The 19,978-nt window shown below is 40.3% G+C and overlaps 2 protein-coding genes across 7 annotated transcripts in view; one reads left to right on the top strand and one right to left on the bottom strand.

Annotated features, from left to right (window-relative positions):
- Positions 1 to 11,779, top strand: part of arhgap22b (Rho GTPase activating protein 22b) — a 44,099-nt gene extending 32,320 nt beyond the window's left edge. For all 4 annotated transcript variants that reach the window (XM_067576911.1, XM_067576910.1, XM_067576909.1 and 1 more), the window contains 6 exons: positions 4,036 to 4,243; positions 4,364 to 4,496; positions 4,582 to 4,655; positions 4,811 to 4,932; positions 5,080 to 6,109; positions 8,696 to 11,779. In XM_067576911.1, coding sequence (XP_067433012.1) covers positions 4,036 to 4,243; positions 4,364 to 4,496; positions 4,582 to 4,655; positions 4,811 to 4,932; positions 5,080 to 6,109; positions 8,696 to 8,918 — 1,790 coding nt within the window. In that variant the 3' untranslated portion in view covers positions 8,919 to 11,779. The remainder of the gene's footprint in view (positions 1 to 4,035; positions 4,244 to 4,363; positions 4,497 to 4,581; positions 4,656 to 4,810; positions 4,933 to 5,079; positions 6,110 to 8,695) is intronic.
- Positions 11,780 to 11,926: 147 nt separating this feature from the next.
- mapk8b (mitogen-activated protein kinase 8b) overlaps positions 11,927 to 19,978 on the bottom strand; it is a 29,346-nt gene continuing 21,294 nt past the window's right edge. For 2 of the 3 annotated variants that reach the window (XM_067576914.1, XM_067576913.1), the window contains exons 10-12: positions 18,813 to 18,876; positions 18,049 to 18,126; positions 11,927 to 16,958 (exon numbers count right to left, since the gene is read on the bottom strand). In XM_067576914.1, coding sequence (XP_067433015.1) covers positions 16,747 to 16,958; positions 18,049 to 18,126; positions 18,813 to 18,876 — 354 coding nt within the window. In that variant the 3' untranslated portion in view covers positions 11,927 to 16,746. Of the gene's footprint in view, positions 16,964 to 18,048; positions 18,127 to 18,812; positions 18,877 to 19,978 lie in introns of all 3 variants that reach the window. The other variant, XM_067576915.1, reaches the window with a different exon arrangement.

Genomic DNA, 19,978 nt, shown 5'->3' with positions numbered 1-19,978 from the left:
AGATTCAGCAACTTCTGTGAACTGCACAAACTTGTTGTAAATAGCTCATTTGAACCTGATCAATGCTTCCTGTTCATGAGTAGGTGTGCGCTCATGAGATTTAATCATTTGCATAATCAATGCCTCTAAATTGCTATACGTGTTCTGCTCTATTTGTTTCATTCACAAAAATGTCACCCAAGAGTAAAAAGAAGAATTTCACACTGCTGAGCTTCAAGTCCTGCTGTCGTAACTCAGCAGTGTCATTACTAGTAAAGTGAAGGGGACCTAAAAAGGCTGCCAGTAATGTGTCATCAAAGCAGCACTGTACTGTGACAGAAATAAATTGGGAATGGCTTCATATGAAGTTAGTTGCTAAAAAAATGCCTTTCTAAAGTTAAAGCAGTCCATGAGTTAAAATGGGAAGTGATCGAGGGGACGCGACAGTCATGTAAATGGGCGGAAGAGTACCATACAGCAGGTGATGTCACACTGTCTGTCATTACTGTATATCGGAGGATGATCCTGAACAGGGACATGTATCAAGACCCTGAGACAGCTGTCGGACTGAGAGAATTTCCCTGGCAACTACTGGACTGTACAAAATATGCTAGTGAAATCATAAAACCTAAAAAAAAAAAGTAAGTTGACATGATGATTATATGGTGAACAGAAAAAAATGTATAATATAAAAAATATTTGCCTTCAGTTTACTTATTTTTGTCAATTTCTGTAACATATTTAAAATTCAGATCATGGTATTATGATTTGTAAGTGTGGCATCAGGCAGACTGTCTGTGCATGACTATTATAACATGCCTGGACAACAACGAAATTGGTGAATGCCACAGGTTCTCTAACATCCCTCATACACACCATTTAAGAACTAACTTGTACAACTGGTTTTGCATGAGGCCCACTATCTCATCCCTGAACACGTTTGACCACATGGGAATGGAGAACAATTAAGATATTCTGATGGGAAATTTAGTTTGCAGGAAGCGACACAGTCTGTTAAGTAATAACATAACAAAACATTCAAGACAGATTAAAGAAAGCCAACTACAAAAAGGTTTAGAGAAACTTAAGATTTTGTTCAGGGTGTTTAAAAAGAACAAACAATAGTTCTGACGATATTTATTCAAGTTTCTTTGCCACTAATTATTGTAAGCAACTTTTTAACTTGGACCAAAGCAGTTCCTTCCAAGCGAGCCAGGAAGTCTCCATTTCCTCTCTGCCCTGTAGGCTCCACACATCTCCAAACACTTCTTGAAACCAGATATTGCTGCTGAAATTGGAAAAGATTACAGCCCACCTCTCTGGTGTGTCTATATTATACTGTATTAGTTACAACTTGAGCCCTGTCATGCAAAGTATCACCTGCCCCTACTGTGTCTCATTTCTTTAGCCTGCAGTTAATTCTCACCCTGCTGTCTCTATTCCTGGTGTCCAGCTATGGTACCTGACTGGAGACATGTGATAAGAGTTTGCTGTCAATCTATTCCAGTACACTGTTGGTTTAAATTCAAAAATAGAGGACAGAGTGCTTCTATGGGGTGTCTGCCTGTGGTGACACCTGTTGAGGTGTTCTTTGGCTAGAGCTTGTTGAGTAGTAAACTACGAGCATAAATGTAGTGAATGCAGTGTAGCGATCCAGTCAAGAAGAGTTTCTTCTGCTCCTTCAAGTCTTTTTTCTAAGCAGCAGTGAACCTCTGGTTAATTCTCATCCTGTCTGCTCCGGTCTGGCTGTTAGTGTACTTGACAGGAGTCCAGAAATATTACCAGGCCTGCCTGGGTGTGAACTGGGACATTTAGAGCAGCTGAACAGCAAAGTGTTGGATTACAAAAGAGTGGTTTATTAATAGGGAGATAAATGTAGAATAACACACCAATGATATAGTGTATGTCATCACTAGTCTCATTTTAGTCTTCATTTTTAATCAGCCAAGGTTAAGCTCTGTTGGCAAAGGGAGGACAGGGGTACTACTAGAGCAGCAGCAAATTTTTGATTTAGTCAATGTCATAAATTCTGTTTCATTTGGAAGAAGTGATATCTTCATATTGCTTATTTTGTCTGACCATTACAACACAAAACAAACCAAAAAAAGGCAGCAAATTATCATATTTGAGAATCTGTAACCTGCAAATATTTGGTATTTATTTGACTTAAAATGTTAAGCAATTCTAGTGTCAGCACTGTCAACAACCCAGAACTTCAAGAGCCAATCCTTTTAGTGAAAGGGATAATATGCCATTTCTGGTCCTCCTTTTTAACACCTACTCTACATTTCTGTATTAACACTGAATCAAATGAGTGAAATGAGTGAAAAGTGGTTGCTCCTACCAGGGAACCCGCAGAGAATTATCATTCAACACTGTTGCTCTACTGAGCTTTTTAGCCTCTTTTAACTCACTGTTTTGGTATTATGGCATATTTACTGTATGGTTAGCCATGGCCCCAGTTTGTGCATATCACATATCATTACAGTCACCCTAAGTGTAATCTTTCTGAAAATTTAACACCTAGTAATCATTGAAAAACCCAAGTCATTTAAGAACAATACTGTTCTAAAAGTATGTGATGATTCTCTGGATTTTTCTGATTGTCGGGTATTTAGGAAAATGGATGCTTAGCTCGGTGAGCCTAGGTTAGCCACATGTCAACTTTAAAGGGCAATCATTTGTCAGGGATGTGTGTCTGTTAGCTTCTTTTTGAGTTTTACCCGCAGTGGCCAAAAATTATTAATGAGGCTCTAAATTTCTAAACACTGTGTAGTGTCACACTATTCTGGTATTTAAACAGGGTTTTCTTAAAAATGTTTTATCATTTGTGTTCCAGCTGTGGCAGAGATGGAGGGGGTAGGGTGGGGGCCTCTACATGCTCGCTACACCACTGCTCACAGATGTAATATCTTTCAAAAGTCTGTCAGAGCTGGAGAGAAGCATATCAATCAGCAACATTCATATAAGCTGTCGTGGTAATACAGTATCTGCTGGGTTACCTCATGCTGGCTTGGTCATATTTCAATCTTCCCTCTCAGATTCACAGAGTAGGGGTGTCTGTGTCTCAGTTCTCGGTCCAGAATAGATATGTCGCCCGTCATTAACAGCAGCACTGCAGTCACAGCACACTGACCTCTGTCTGCTGTTCACATACATGTATCTGCGCCGTCAGCTCAGCTGCTCCTCCGTCAGTTCCCTCAACTGTCACTCGTTTCTGTGGTGCAACACTTTGTGTTTGTTTCTACCAGCGGAGTCCAATGCCTGAACCGGAATGGATTAATTTGGTGAAATGTGGGTTTGGGATGTATGAGAAACACTTGCTGCTGCTGTGCAGCCCCTGTTCTGTGAATTACTACGATTACTGTGAGCTGTCAGCCAGCTGCGAATGCTGCAGCCTATCAACAGGTAACAATTACCACTAATTAATTATCCAAGTAAACTGTGTCTTTTTACTGATTTAAAAGGAATTCTGGTACTTCCACATCTTTCTGTTTATGGTCTCTGCAAAATAAAGTTTTTTGGACCACCACTTGAGGACACTTTGAAACAATATGCTGATTGGCAGGTTCTCAGTGTGCTTTTCCCCACTGAATTATTTGCTTTTCAACCATTAAATGCTAGAGATACTTTAAGTTCTACACCAAGACATACATCTGCTCGCAAAGATCATCACACATCAGGTGTCTGTGGGACAAAGTCTAACAGTTTTGCTGGTGATGCTGTGATTGGGGGCCCTCATTGTGAAAAACTGGGAAGTAACGTGCAGCAATGTACTGTACTCTTTTTACAACTGCTCTGAAGTTACAAGGTATGAAACCGCTTTCAGACACACTGTAAGTTACATTTGGCAACTTGCATGTCTCAACAACATTTTACAGATTGGCTCATTGAGACAGTTTGACTGAATATTTTTCTATCTGTTGTAAGATTAAAGGCCTACTGTTGCATCATGTTACTATGGAACAACAAAAAACTGATATGTATAACCTACTACCTTCAGTGGATATGTATATACAGATATTTGATTTATTTGCTTCCCTCATCTGTCCCCAGGGATATTTGGCCAGCGTTTGGAGGACACGGTGCAGTATGAGAAGAAGTTCGGCCCCCGGCTGGCACCCCTGCTGGTGGAGCAGTGTGTGGACTTCATCAGGGAGAGAGGCTTGGATGAGGAGGGTCTCTTTCGGATGCCAGGACAGGCCAACCTGGTCAAAGAGCTGCAGGAGGCCTTCGACTGTGGTGACAAACCTCTGTTTGACAGGTAGATAGGAGGGGCCCGTAAGGCTCGAATGACAGGAAATCCAGTAGTCAACTCCAGTTTCGTTAAAACTGGGGCTGACCTTAACTTTCCTAATTCATTTTTTTCTCTACTCTCCTACAGTAATACAGAAGTCCACACAGTGGCATCCTTGCTGAAGTTGTACCTGCGAGAGCTGCCTGAACCTGTCATTCCTTTCTCCAAATATGAAGACTTTCTAACCTGTGCACAGCTTTTGGTCAAAGATGAGGAGGAGGTGTGTGCAGTTTACCTGGTGTGTGTATATGTGTGTTATGCACTGTATGTGTGTCTAACAGTGGGTACAATCTGTCTTTTATCAGGGGGTCCAGGAGCTTGGAAAGCAAGTTAGCACTCTACCTCTACCTAACTACAATCTCCTCAAGTACATATGCAAGTGAGTACATGACCTTTTCCCTCTCCTGATATTTAATTGATGTGGACAGGTAATTACTTTCGACTGTTGAAAGTGATCAGAAATGTTATCGGTTTTATATTTTCAACAAAGACAGCTGCTTCTGCTCTAGTATTTAACACTGCATCTTTTCTTAGATTCCTTGATGAGGTCCAGTCCCACTGTTATGAGAACAAGATGAGTGTCCAGAATCTCGCCACAGTATTTGGACCAAATATCCTTCGACCCAAGATGGAGGACCCAGTCACCATCATGGAAGGTACGGACGATGTTCACTGAGTTCATGGCGACAGCCACTGCAAACTACCATGACACTCTTAAAAGTCCATATAGCAATGCTACTTTGATTAACATCTCATTACATTTGGTAGTATTGACAAAGTACAAATTGGTCCATATTTTCTAGGTACCTCTCTGGTCCAGCACCTGATGACAATCCTCATTAGGGAACACAACCGTTTGTACTCAGGGAGGGACCAGGAAGGATCCACCGTGCCCCAAACAGAGCTCCCTGTCCAGGGACATCAGCTCCAACATCGCAGCCTGGGAGCCTGGATCTCCGAGGAAGATCTCCACAGCTGCCCAGTCTCCAACCCTGACCAAGAACTGCACAGCAGTGCCTCATCTCTAGATGCCAAACTGTGTGCAGCCATCACACCCACTCAGACCCCTAACCCAAACCCTGGACCAAAACTGGGATCTCCGTCAGGGAAGGGAGACACCGTGGTCAGCCCGAGTAAACAAGCCAAGACCATGCCTTCCTGGAAATACTCCTTCAAAAGCTCCTCAGCGCCTCGTTCCCAGCCACAAGCTAAGCAAAGCAGCGGCGGTTCTGTGGCAGACACTACCAGTGTATCTTCTGGTGGAGGTGGAGGTGGGGGTGGAGGTAACTGGCTCATGAACGGTTTGTCCTCCTTGAGGGGACACCGCCGCACCTCTTCAGGTGAGCGGTCTGCCCGGGACCGCGACTCCACCGGCTCCTCGCAGAGACTGTCCACGTACGACAACGTCACCTCCTCTTCCAGCATGGGGAGTGTTCCAAGTGTAGCCAGCACACCTTGGTCCACATCCTCCTGCGAGATCTCCGTTCCTGAATCTGGCAGCAGCGAGCCTTCAGCTAACCAGATCTGTGGAGCAGGGGGTGAAAGTGGGGAAAAAGGGGAGTGGATGGAGAGTCAGAGGGAGATTGACAGAGGAAGGGATGGAGGTATGACGACAGACCCGAGCTCTGAGCAGGACAGCTGTGAGGCCATGGAGCTGTGCAGCAGCAGTGCAGCATGCAGTGAGAACGGACACATGGCCATGGCAGCCGGGGTGCCGTCCATTATCATGTCTGAGGATGGAGATGGGACAAATATAACACTGAGCAATCTGGTAGAGGGGCTGAAAGATGAGTTGAGGAAACAGAAGACTGTGTACGAGGCCAGGATCCAAAAGTAAGTCTAAGGTCTAGGGTTTCCTAAAATTTGTCATATTTGTGTTGATTATCTTGTGGGCACTGAGTTCAATTTGCTCCCCATCAAGGGTCCCCACTTTGGAACCACTCTGCTCTACAACAGCAACCAGCTGGGTTCACATGGTTCATTTTATTAAACATTTTGACTTGTGCTGTTATACTGAATATCAGCACAGCTGTGATTCGGTCGTAGGTAGCCGTGAGCCTTGAGTCCCGAATCAGACAGTTTCTGTATGGCAGTGGCTCTCAGGCTGTGGTTGCTGTAAGACGTGCGTGTCCCTGCCTCTTTGCACATCCTGGGTAACATCTGCGACAGCTGGTTTACTCCCAGGGGAACGGCGGTATATCAGAAGCTGTCTGTCGCAGCTGTTACCTTCTTGGGCTGCAGTTTCTCGAGAGATGCTACCAGGCAGAGGGGATTTCCTACCCCCCTCAAACGTAGCTCCCCTCCGATTTCTCTGTCTCTCTCCAGTGGGTTTTTATGATTTTTTGTTTCTTCGTTCAGTGTCTTGGTAAAATACTTTGCGCCATTCTCATCATGTTTTAGGGTGAATGAGTCAGGTTTGAGATCTCGATTCTCCCCTGTCTTGACTTAGTGTTGCAGAATATTTTAAGATGCGCTGGTCTTCAGGTAAAATCGGGGGATGGTGTGTTGTTTTGTCATTTCCTGCCTTTCTAATCTCTTTTACAGCACGTTTGGAAACATTATTAGCTGATCTGAATTCTGGGTCCCGCATTAAATTCCATGAACGGCTAACCGGAGGCTTGTTGATATACCAATTTAAACCAGCCCAAAGCCCAAAGTAGCTGCTGATGCTGTAGGGCTCCCCTTTAGTTGTCCGGAAGGATCTATAAAACTGCCTCAAGAATGTATTCAGCTCGGTCTTCTTAACAGACTGAATGTCATTGTTTATATTTTTGAGACATAGCCAAGTCTGAAAGCAGTTCAAAGCCTATGTTGTTTGTCTTACAGTGTTAGCTTCATTTGTCTAGGTCGGCTGATGTCATATGAACAGACCTAGAGGTTTGCACTTAAGTACCCGGGCTTCTTTCCTTCCTGTCGTCCTCTTCTGACGACCATTCATAATTTAACTCAAATATTATTTGTGGAAATATGTTCATCTTTGAGATGCAAAGTTTGTTACAATCTAAGATAGATAACGACCTTTAATGTAATTAACGGTTATTAGAACACCTGTAAAGTGGAGTGATACATGTATAATTAAAAGTCTCAGTGCTGTTATACTCTATATCAGCACTCATAGAATGCCTTCTGTCCAATCATATTTCTTTATCAGAACTAACTGTTGTATAATAAAAAATATCTTAACAAACACAGAAAATTGTGAAAACATACACAATGGAGTGAATTTTCTCACTTAACGCTGTCATGCTCTCATTTACTGTTATTAGCAGCACTGCTGTATACCAGCAACTTTGCTGTATTGGTTAAGTTAGCTACTATGATAATAGTCTTTTAAAGGGGTACTTGAGTGAGTTAGTATTGCACTTCCATACGATTGGGGGACTTGTGAGAGACAGATTAAAAAATAAAGAGTAAAGTCTATCTTGCGTGGGCTGAGATATCTTGACTTTCAGTAGCTAGATGTGCCAACCTCCAAAAACTCTGGATCATGCAACTCTTTTTGTTAGAATCTCCTTGCCTGTTAAATGTCTACATCTTTCAAACTCCACACATCCAGTTTTTAACACAGGTTTTCTGTCAAGAAATTGAAATCTCTAAGGCAAAGATGAGATAAATCAGATGACATCATCAGGGGTAATTTTCTCAGACTTTACAAAACAAAACTCCTCCAAGCCATGATACAACTGTTTTCACAGACTAAGTAGTACTCTGTATGGCAAATAAACCAATCACCAGTGACTTTTTGTAATGCTGCACTAATTCAAAATGTTTTAAAATCCTACACAGAGGGTTTTAAAAAGTAAAGAAATATTTTAAAGCTGCAAAACTTGGGCACTTGTGGTGGTCTAAGAGCTGTACCATGTAAATGCAATGTCCCCTGTTTGATTTGGACTGGAGACCTATGTCACATGTCATCCTCCTTTCTCTTTACCCATGTTTCCTGTCTATCTGCCTGTCAACGGCTAAACATCAAATAAAGTTGAAAATACCAACAAACTTAAAAAAAAAAACCTTTAGACAGAAATTGTGTAAATCTTTTGTTTGGTGTAGCAGAGACAGGAGTCAGCAGTCAGCAGTTTTGTCTTTATTAGTTCTTAAGTCAAGTGTTCTCTGGATGGAGTGAGGGCTAGTTAGCATACCTGCCAGTAGACTTGTATTCCTTTTTTAAGTATTCTTTTTTTTTTTCCACTTTTCGTAAAGGATTGGTTCACCCAAGTTACCTCTAGTGGTATCTTACCATGCCAATAGTTTTGATTCTATTTGCCTGGGTTTTAGAGATCTACCTCCAAAGACCTTAGTGTGAGCAACTGTTCCTTTGATAGAATGTGTGTGCAAGTATGTAAAAATGTGCACAGGCTAAGAGTCAAGGTGAATGTCACTGACCTTTGTTTTCTGTCTGTGATGTGCTGCATCTCTCAGATTGGAGGATTCCAGTGCTGCTCTGTGTGCACAGATGGAGCGTTTGGAACAGGAAATGGAGCAGGAAAGGAAGAAGCAACGCATGCTGGAGATCAAACTACGAAACTCTGAGCGGGCACGGGAGGACGCAGAGAACCGCAACCGGCTTCTGGAGAAGGAGATGGAGGATTTCTTTTCCACTCTTGGAGATCTGGCCTTAGGTGCGAGGACTAGCGACATTTGATACAGCACGGCCACTCCTCTGTCTGGGGCCAAAACAGTGGCTGACATCAGGGTTTAAATTTACGGGGGTTTGGTGTTCCTTAAGGGCTTGTGTCCTCCTCAGTGCAGCAGGATGTTCCTTCAAGAAAAGAACAAAATAAAAAAAATTTAAAAACAGGCCATTTTTGTGTTTATTCAGGACAAACTCGAAGGAACTGTACTAGATGACAGAAGAAATTCACATGAAGTAAATATGAAATCATCTCCACTGAGCACCGAGTGGTTTTGACTTTCCTTGATGTGCAGTGATACTCTTACGCATGCTTGAAATGGACATTGATTTACACCCATGTGATGAGTCTTGTGGAGGCAGTATTTTAACAGTTCAGGTACCTGTGCGTAAATGGTGGGACATAGTGTAATTTCTTTGACATTCTCTTTACTGGAGAGCACTGACTTCTACAACCACTATGTTACAAGGACATTACGTGAATGGATTTCGTGCAGAAACTGTAAGACTCTTTGGAGTTCAATGTGGAATAACGACAGCTGACTGATTTATCTTTATCTATACTTAAAATAAAGGAATAGTTTGACATTTTAGACATTTTGGATGCCACTCTCATATCCATATGCAAAATACAAAACAAGAGCAAGGATATAGTTAGCTTAGCTTAGCCAAAAGACTGGATGCAAGGGGAAACAGCTAGCTGGTTCTGTCCAAAGTTTTAAACAGTGTAGCAGTATTTCTAAAGCTAATTCACACATTATTTCTTTGTTTACTGTTTTACAGTATAGTAGACTTTTGGGCTCGGCCCCTAATGACATACAACACACCAATTAGTGGGCTTTAGAGGTGCTTGTAGTTGGATTTTCTTTGGGCAGAGCATGGCTAGCTGTTTCCCCCTGTGTCCTGCCCTAATGCAAGGCTAGGCTATAAGCTAACCTCCCGCTTGCTCTAGTTAGCTTGATATTTAGTATACAGGAAAGCATGGTATTGACCGTCACATTTAACTCTCGGCAGGAAAGCAAACCGATGTGTTTCCCAAAATGTCGAACTATTCCTGCAACTGTTGAGTCACTTCACCAAAATTACAAAAAACAAATTTTCTAACTTACCTGTACAATAGACCTATATAAAGTTTTTTGGCCAGGTTATGAGGTTACGAAAGAATTGCGTGAATTATCTAGATAGTAACAGGTTTACTGTTTCTGGAAAGAGATATTGCTGAATTGGATTTTATTAAATGTAGTTTTTAATGCTGTGAGCGCGATAAACTAAACTCAAATAACCTCCAGCTTTTGGGGGCTGGTGGCAGAAATCTAATCGATGGATATCTCATAATCTTAAAACCAAAGCTATTTGCATGACTACATACCACTAGTTGTAGGTGAGAAAATAATGTTTTTGTAATTAAGCTGAGCTGACTCTTAAACTACAGTGGTAGCTTTAGCAGAGGTTCCTCCACTTGCATTTATCCTCCTGTTGTGTATTCGTACTGCAGACGTTTTTTGCTGTAGAATCAGATGTATATATCGTAACACAAAAAAGATTTGAACAGATTTTCCAAACAATTTCTTGTTGTAGTGGAGCAAAACTGAAGCAGTAAGAGGTGGGACTTCTGCCATAGCTGCTTCTGAATCTTTGTCCTCAGGCCCTTCCAGTGCCTCTCTCGTCACCATCTACATGGTTTCCATGTCCATTTGATGGCAAACCTCAGTCTTCGGGTCACTCTGATCCTCACAGATGTCAATGTACCTTTAATGTACAGATAATATAACAGGGACTATGTCAATAATTATTCAAGCATTTTCAACTAAGCACGTGCTGCCAAGTACATGGCACATGTGGCTCAGTGGGTGATGGCCATTTACAGTACACAGTTAATACCAAAGCTGGACCGCCTCAAGCTGTTCGCTCACTAAAGATCTGAATGGCCTGCCTGGAAGCCATGTTGATTTTGGCACATGAAGCTGAACACTGCCCTCAAAGAAACAATGGAATTTCCTGGTTGTGCCTTCAGGGAAGTGTTTTTAAATAGGAAAAATGTAGTGTTGCTTGCTTGTCCAGAGATGTAGTGCATACAGTATATTCGCCCATAGTACACACAGTGGCTGCATTGTTTTCTCATTTTTATTATGGCAACAAACTGCTTAAGAATAACTTGATCTCCCTAGAAGGTGCCAATTCTTGTGAAAGTGAATAGTGATATGAATGGAAGTTTTGAATTAAGAATGTATCCTTGTAGTGAATGTAACGTGTTGTTGACGAAACCAGACCTATAAAAAAAAATGCTAACGGTTACCAGAGGGGAAAAAAATATATAATCACTGATAGTGTTCAGTACTTCCTACCAGATGTCTTTTACTCTGAAAATTGATCTTAACACTTAAATTGTTTCCAAGGTGAAGACTTGCAGATATCTGTTCTGTGAGTGTTGCATGTTGTTTGAAAATGTCATCAATCAGAAGAATGTCCAGAGGTGTATTAAGCAACACTTATTTCTTAATGGGCCCAACAAACAGTATAATTACAAGTGAAAATGTGCTTTTGGTTATTCAATGTGACTGTATTTTTCTTTTTTACATTTTATAAACAAATATAAAGCCAATGTTATATTACCTTCTTTAATTGCACAGGTTTACAAGGTAATTGTCCTTCAAGGCTTTCTGACTACCACTCTAGACAGTCCACAGTACGATGGTCTAAATTTATTGCAGGTTCTTTGACTTCAATAGAGACATTTAGTTTCCTTGTGTGTATGTCTCATGACAGGCTAAATGTTTCTTACTGCTCTGCTGATCATCTATGGTGCTTATTTATTATGGATTTACACTATTGTAATGAATGGACATGTATGGGAATAAAGGTGACAAAGATCATCTCTAAGACATTAGTGAACCTGAGTTCTTGGAGTATCTGATCTGAATCTGATCTTTTCCTTTCAAGTAATTTTTTTTAGTAGATATCAATGAAATATGATTGTTAAAAAAGGCAACTCAGGTAAGGAAAAGGCATACAACCATAACTCAAAGTGTATTTCTTTTATTTGCAGTACATGTTTTTTTGTTTTTGTATTTTTTAAGAGGTGGCATCCTCAGATCCCAGTGCATGTATTCTAGTAGTGCACTTCTTCGTTGGTTGCGGTTTTTGGGACGCGCAGATCCAGGAATTCTTAAAACTACTTGCATGGCTGGATTCACTAGCAAACATTACAAACCAGCACCATACATATAATGATTTCTTGTAGGTATTTACTCATCTTTTTTGTGTTTATTTAACATTATTGTACTTACCACGTCCCAAAGCAAAATCTGTCAACCATGTGTGACTGAAAGAACCTCCTGCCCCTGCATCAAAACCCGGCTGACAGATTTGTTTGGTGGGTAAGACTGATTACGCAACATTATGACTATAAACAAGTCACAGAAATAAAAATTGATCTTATTCATAAAAAAAGGAAAACATGGATTGACAGTACCAAACATTTTCTTTACCTTCAGGAGACAGCTAACAAAGGCTAGGCCCATCACATACTACTAGCACAGTTTGCTGAAGGTATTGCACATTTAGTTTAAAAACAAAACAAAAACAAAACCAAAAAAAAAAAAAAAAAAAAAAAAAAAGAACAAAAATACATATAACAATTCTCTTACTTCTAGGTGAAGTATACATAATGTACAAAACTAGAAGTCTGTTGAAACCGACAAATAGTACACTTTCAAATAAATAAATAATGGAATCTGTTATTCACACGTCTTCGATAGCTAATTCTGCAGGCGACCAAGTATATGCAAGAACTGGCAGAAATTCAGCGTGAGGTAGTTCATCAAAGCCGACTTAAATCATGACATGACATTGAATGACATTGTTTTGAGAGATGCAGTAATAATAAAAAAAAGCAACAACAACCTAAGAAGAAAAAACACAAAATACTCCAATTAAAGCCCCGATTGTTAGGCTAAGAAAATTAAGAGCACTTTAAACAACAAAGTGTTTTTTCTGATTGATTTTTTTTCTGCTAATATGATAAATGGGCTAATAGTACAAATGGATACATGTCACGGATTTTCTCCCTGCTATTGCTGCCTTCTTACAGATGTGGCACTGCTGAAGTCTTAGTTTTTACCCTTTACTAATACACATTTACTACTGGATAATCTTAATTTTTTGTTGTTGGAATCTACTATGACTGGCTGCAGGTTTAATTTTGCTTTGTACTGTACTAAACTGGCTCTGTAGTTGCTACCACTGTACCTTACAAGCACACTCTTGATGCTCAACAATTACCAAACCATTCCTTTTAAATTCTGGCGGCTGAAAAGACAGCAGGAGCCGGTGGCACCAGCTGTTCGTGAATTCAAACTTAGATTTGTGTATCATTTAATCAAAAAGGGTTGCACCACACAAACTAGTTGTAATAGATTAGTTGTTACTGAATATTTACACTCATTAATTGCCAGGTTAACTGTTTTGCGAAGCTAACGTTAGCTTGCTAATATAACAACTGTTAACTGCGTAGCTAACTCACAAAGGTAACATGAGCTTGCTAATATATTAACTGGGTTGCTAATTGACAAAGCTAACATGAGCTAGTTAATATATTACCAGTTAAGAGTGAAAGGTAAAAGAGGTAAGGTGATATGGTCGATGTTCTGACTAGACACTTGATAAAATGCTGCAATAATGATGTAAACTCAGAAGATTTTAAATTACATTCCTCAAAAATAGCGTAATCTACAAATTACAAAATATATGCCAATAACGTTAGCCTGACGATATAACCAAATGACACTGATTAGGTTAGCATAATGAGATATTTCTTACTTATAGTAAACTGTATGGCTACTAACTCATATTTAAACTCATATTTATGTGCATAGGTGAATAAAACAAAATGACTAAGTTTTTCTGTAAATAAGTTTGATATATCATTTGGACTCCAAAAATGACTGCACAAATGCTACAATGACTATCTGGCTACAGTAGCTTTTGATTGGACAGCACTAGCTTAGACATCCCTTAGTTTTTTATGGTGCAACCTGATTTCACTAGTTTGAAAATAGCCTGTAGTTACTTTACACACAAACTTAGTATAGGATGTACAAATAGCTGGTGCAACCCAATCCAGAACCTTGACATATTATTGGCAGACAATATCAAATTGGCTAAACAGAGCACAGCAAAGAGCTACAACATAGGCTACAGTCTGAAGACAACCTTTCCTAACAACTTTGCTTTGAGCTTCCCAGAAAAACATCCACATCAAAGACCAGGAAAGGTTCTAGACAGTGCTGTATTATACATTTAGACAATCCTAGCACAGTGATGTTTATGCCTTTGCTGTCAACATCCACAATACCTGCTTATGATCCATGACGAGTACAATATATCCAGACTCTGCTTTTGCAGATAGGAGCTTTAGTTATGCAAACATTTCTAGCAGGCAGAAATAATCTTCCCTAACCACAAAAAATACAACAGAAAATATAAATGGCATCAACTCCTGTGACTTATTCTGTAAGACCATGTGTTATTTGTGATTTGGGTGCCAAAATTCAGACCATCTCAATCATCTTGCCAAGATAACTATAAGCTAGCATGGCTATTTCAAACTGGAAAAACTTATGGTTGTATCATTATACATTATACATATTAAGTGTCACATAATATTAGCCATGTCCTCAGTTGCTGGACCAGCTCAACATTAATTAACCAGGAACACTGTGGCTGTTTGGCTCTGCCTCTTAGAAATGTATTCATAACTAAAACATCGATCTGCCTTTTCCCATAGTAAACATTCTCCGAAACCATCCACAAAATACTGACTAAAATGCAGTAGCAGATTTCATTTGTTAGTTTGATCCAGTAGTTGAACTGTAAGGTTCATTCTTCTCTTACAATAATCACATTAAATTAGTACTCAAAGAAAAGCCGAAAAACTGTTATTAACCTATATTTCGGTTGCTGTCACTGCAAAGAAACACTTCTTTTTACTTTGATGAAAGACCTTGATAAAACTGCCTTTTCTTCTGAAATGACTCAAACACGTGCTTAAGCATCCCAGCGTATACATCATCACCTTCATACCCTGCAAGACACTACAGGCTCCCTCAAGGGTCAAAATCAAAACAAGTAGAAAAATATACAATACATTTGTGAGAACTACAACCCCATCATCGAGTATCGGTTTGATATGGAAACTACTGTTGTTACCCAGACGCCATAAAAACCTACACAGAATGAATACACTTCCTCCCACATACTCAGGAATGAATGGCAAACAACAGGCACTTTTCCTTTTAAAACAAAATCAAAAACACTCAAAAAGGGCACCATTATTGCATACAGTAAGAATTTGTTTTCTTTGACTCTATTTTTGTCCATTTGTGCTGCTGTTTAACATGCCAAGTTTTAGGTTCTTTTAGTTTTATTCACAATTGCAGGCAAGTCTGGTATGCAAAGTGTTTGGCCAACTTTTAGAAAATCACTTTCAAATTTCCAAATTCACAGAAGTACATTAGTTACATTACTAATAACAGGATCTGGTAGTAGGAAGTAGACATCTTTGCACACTGTTCCATCAGGCTTCAGAACCTCTATCCCTCCTCAAAGACACCAAATATCAACACGTTCACATGCGTTCTCAATATCACAATTCCCTACTTGACTGGAGCACATTCTACTTACACCGTCACCCATTTTACAACCTCACACAGCTCTACGTCTCAAAAAAAAAAAAAACCTCCCAAAGCACGACAAAAAGACATTTCTAAATCCTGAACTGTTAACAATACCTCACTGTCACAGCAGAGAACGCACAAGTCCTCTGGCTTTACCAACGCAATTCCACCAGCCCAGTTCCATAAAGTCACACAGCCTGATGCAGACAAGAGGAAGAGGTACTTTAAAGCACTTAAAAATACAGAAGACAGTCATCAAGATGCTCAAAGTTATCTCATGGGACCTAACTCTGCCATTATCAATCCCATAGCTTAAATGTAGAAGGTAAATTGAATCATTTGGTGAGTGAGAATCTCAGAATTTTGAAATTATATCATGACTGAAGAGGAAGTAAAGAATGAGAAAATTATAAAGCTTTCATTAAACTGAAATTTTACAATGCAGGAAGTAGTAGTGACTCAAAAAAAAAAATCTTTTTACAAATAAAATCTAGATGATCTCCGTTCATATAAATGGATATGTCATATGCATTTAAAACATTATCCATATCATGTGAGATAAAATAGATAGGGGAGTACTAAGACCATACATTTGTCAATTAAATTATGCTTCAATGGCTCACTGCAAACTTGTATTGAAGATAAAACTACATCTACCATAAAATCTGTACAAACTCAATCTACATTTATATGGCAAGTTGTAAAAGCAGTAGCTTACAAGTGAAACAAATGACTTTCAACAGAAAAATAGATCACATTAAAACATTTTACAGATATTTCTTTAAATTCTCACTGTCGGTTAATACAAACCGGAACATAGTGAAATCATAAAAATTCTCTTATCATCATCTTAGGTTTCTGAAAAATTAAGAAATGCCACAATAAATTACAGCTAGGACTCAAACAAAAAAAGAAATCCTAATTTTAAAAAAAGACTAGAACTGTAATAAAAAAAGATCTGTCCTTTCAGAAATCAAAATATTTCTCAAACAGCTAGCTGGCCAAACGCTACACTACTGAAGACAAGCACAGACAGGAGGTGGGAGGAGGCAAATGCAGGGGGCGGGGCCAGGAGCCAGTGTTGGGCTTGTGGTCTTGGATGTGACCTGGGGGGTGAGGCCCAGTCCAGGATCAGGACCAGGACCAGGAGGAGGTGTAGATGATAGTCATCTGCAGCAGCCCAGGGGGCCGGTTGCTGTAGCAGCGGCAGCGGCGGCGGCGGCGGCGGCGACAGCAGCAGCGGCAGCGCTGGCTGTCTCCAGGCTGCTGTCGGTGTCAGTCAGGGTCAGGTCAGTTGACATGGAGGAGACGTCGCTGGCGGAGGCGGAGGAGGACGTGGAGGGGTGGTGCTGCTGGGGGTTGCTGCTCACTGTTGCACCTGTGCTATGAGAAACAGGAGAAGGCCTGTGCTCAGCCATCAAACGTGATCACTTATTACCTCGTACTCTGAGCTTCAAGATACAAGAGTTTTCAACCAGTAGGAGCTCTATGGAGCAATGTTTTGATGAGTGGGTTCCTGCTTTGTTTGTATCATGCAAACAATCCTGCCAATGCCCAAGCAAAATTCAGGCAGCCAGCAAACATGGATATAAATAATGCAGGTTTACATTTATTTTAATAAAATGACTTTACAAATGTTTATTGAGGCCTCACTGATACGCCCTCATGTATGTAAATGGTGTGGACAAAATATTATAAACTAGAGCTGCAACAATTAGTCGATAGACAGATTCATTTAATTAATTTGCAACTATTATAACAGGTATTTTTCACTATTATGTGATATTTTATAGAATAAACCATTGATTAATTAAGAAAGCAATTGGAAATAATCATTAGTTCTATTATAAACATCTTCAATATAATACACTTCAGTAGAACACCACTACACCACCCACCATGACCTCAACAATAAACAAAGTAGAAATATCACCTTTCTGACAGTGTCAACAAAAACAGATTATTTATATAAGCTTCTTCAAAGTAGAATTCACGGCAGAGTTGTTGTATTAGATTGCATTACACAAGTACATGTGCCTAATTAAGTGTCCAGTGAGTGTCTAACTACATAAGCTAGTGTGCTAATTCAGTCATTTTCCCTCGACAGAGAAATTACTGGCACAATTACAACTGCAGTGTTGCACTTAAACAGTGCAGGCTGTTGGTAAACAGTTACAGGTGTGCTGGACAAAACAGTCTTGATCATTTCACCTTTTCTAAGAGGTAAAAGCTCATCTGTCACCTTTGGGGACATTACATAGACCTACATTCATTTCCTGGAGACTTACCCTGACCATTACCTTAACCACTGACCCAAAAATCAGTGTTTTACCAATTGGGGACATGGCTTTTGTCCCCAATTGGACAATCTGTCCCCAGTTAACTGGTCTTTAGTCTGAAATTTCCCTGAAAGTAGCCTATGACAGACACACACACACACACACACACACACACAAAACTCCACTAACCTATGGACGCCGGCTGTCCCCTGATGACTCCATTCTTTGTCCTTTCCTCCCAGTCCAACACTTCTTTGTATATCAACTCTGCAACAAACAAGATACAATAATTTGGTTTAGTCAAGATGGTGAGGAAAAAAGCAGACACGCACTTCTTCTGTTCAGCCTTAATCACAACATCCAGCTGCAAGAGAGAGGATGGAAATACTGGTGTGTGTGTGTGTGTGTGTGTGTGTGTGTGTGTGGTCACAGTAAAAGACATATCCAAATGTCAAGTCTCCTGAACAGGAGTTTGTCCAGAGAAAGCTGGACTCACAGCTCCTTTTCCTACCTTGTCTTTCTTTTGGTATGAAGCTTCACAGACTGACCAGGTTGGTAAACGAGTGAGCAGCTGTGAAACTCAGACAGCTTTTTAAAAATCACACTCATCCAGCAGAGCAAAACTGACAAAACTTGGATACGGATCATCTTAATGGTCACATTTCAGGCGCTGAAAATAAAAAACCTGGACATGTATGCGACGTGTACGTCTGTTGTTTCCAGTGCCAGAGTAACATTAAGGGATTATACATCAGACGTCGGTGTATTTATGAATTCAGACAGACTATGCGAGGAAAAGCATGCCCCTCAGTTTGAGAATGAAGATTAAATGCCCCACAGGCTGAAAAGCACGAAGATAGACCAGCCTTATGCAACGCACTGCGAGAAGCTAATTCCTTATGACAGCTTATCAAAGAGAGGAGAGAATAGCAGAAACAGAAGATCTTTCCTACCTTTCCACTCCTCCACTGTGTGCTCTCTCTCATCCAGCTGCTTGTCTGTGATCACGGGTGGTGGCTGGAAAAAAAAGACGGACAGACACATGTTTTCTATATTTCTGTCTTCTTAACAGATGGTCATTCTAAACATAGAGCAACAAGTCCGCACGCATCACAGCGACACCGGCATCACGCTGGTTATAATGGCGTTATTGGACTGTCAACCCACCAGGCTGTTATCTGATGCTCTTTTCAATCACTGACTAGATATCAGTTTTATATCTTGCAGTGGGAAACGTGAATGCTGATACCGGAGTTTACAGAACTTGTAACCTTTAAGTTACAAAGACAGTTTGACAGTCTCTCTACCTATCATACCTGAGGTTTTGTCATCAATCATCTGCCTCATTTTGAGTTAAATCTGCATGTTTTTATTCCGATCGAACACTATAGCAGGTGAATTCAGTGATGAGGTACCTCAAACTAGAGAAGAAGTAAATTCAGCTGCTGCAGCTTGGATTGAAAACTTACAGACTCAGCTAATGATGGCACGAGATAGAAATCTGCTGCATGAAAACTTCCTCGCAGTAAGCCCACTTATTGCTGAATTTTTCTGCTTTGGTGTGCACAATCCTTTCCAGGAAAATACCACAAACTACTAAATTCAAATTTATAGCAGAGACTGGGCTGGAATAAACTACCTCAAAGCCAGCCGTGAGATAGAGTGATCCGTCTGCCTGAGTGTCAGATGGAGATTTGATGCATTTGTGCAGTGTCAGAGCAAAATCTGTGTACAAATCTGTCCCTTTCAAGGCTGAACCGTCGGTTCTGAGGAGTCCTTTCTTGCCAGAAAGGAGAGGAGAGGGAAGAAAAGCAACGATTCGTCTCATCTCTCAATTCTCCTGATCACAGGCAGAATCAATTTGCACTGGCTGAGTCATTGTGTTTCCAGGGAGAGCACGGGGGATTGTCACCAAACAAAGTGTCTCAACTTCAGAAAATTGTACTTTTCCAGACTTTCTGAGGACTGTGGACATCCAAGAGCAAACAGATGCATTGTGCATGCAGTTCACAAACACTTAAGAGAGAAGAGGCAATAGAATTTCAGTTTGTGGTCCTGATGCCAAGAAGAGACATGGGTACATTACCTCTCTAGTTATTTTACTTGTGTGCAAGTGTTT

Source organism: Thunnus thynnus, chromosome 20, assembly GCF_963924715.1.
Source record: "Thunnus thynnus chromosome 20, fThuThy2.1, whole genome shotgun sequence".
Classification (NCBI taxonomy): Eukaryota; Metazoa; Chordata; class Actinopteri; order Scombriformes; family Scombridae; genus Thunnus; species Thunnus thynnus.
Note: the sequence above shows the minus strand (reverse complement) of the source record. Positions and strands in the feature narration are given on the sequence as shown.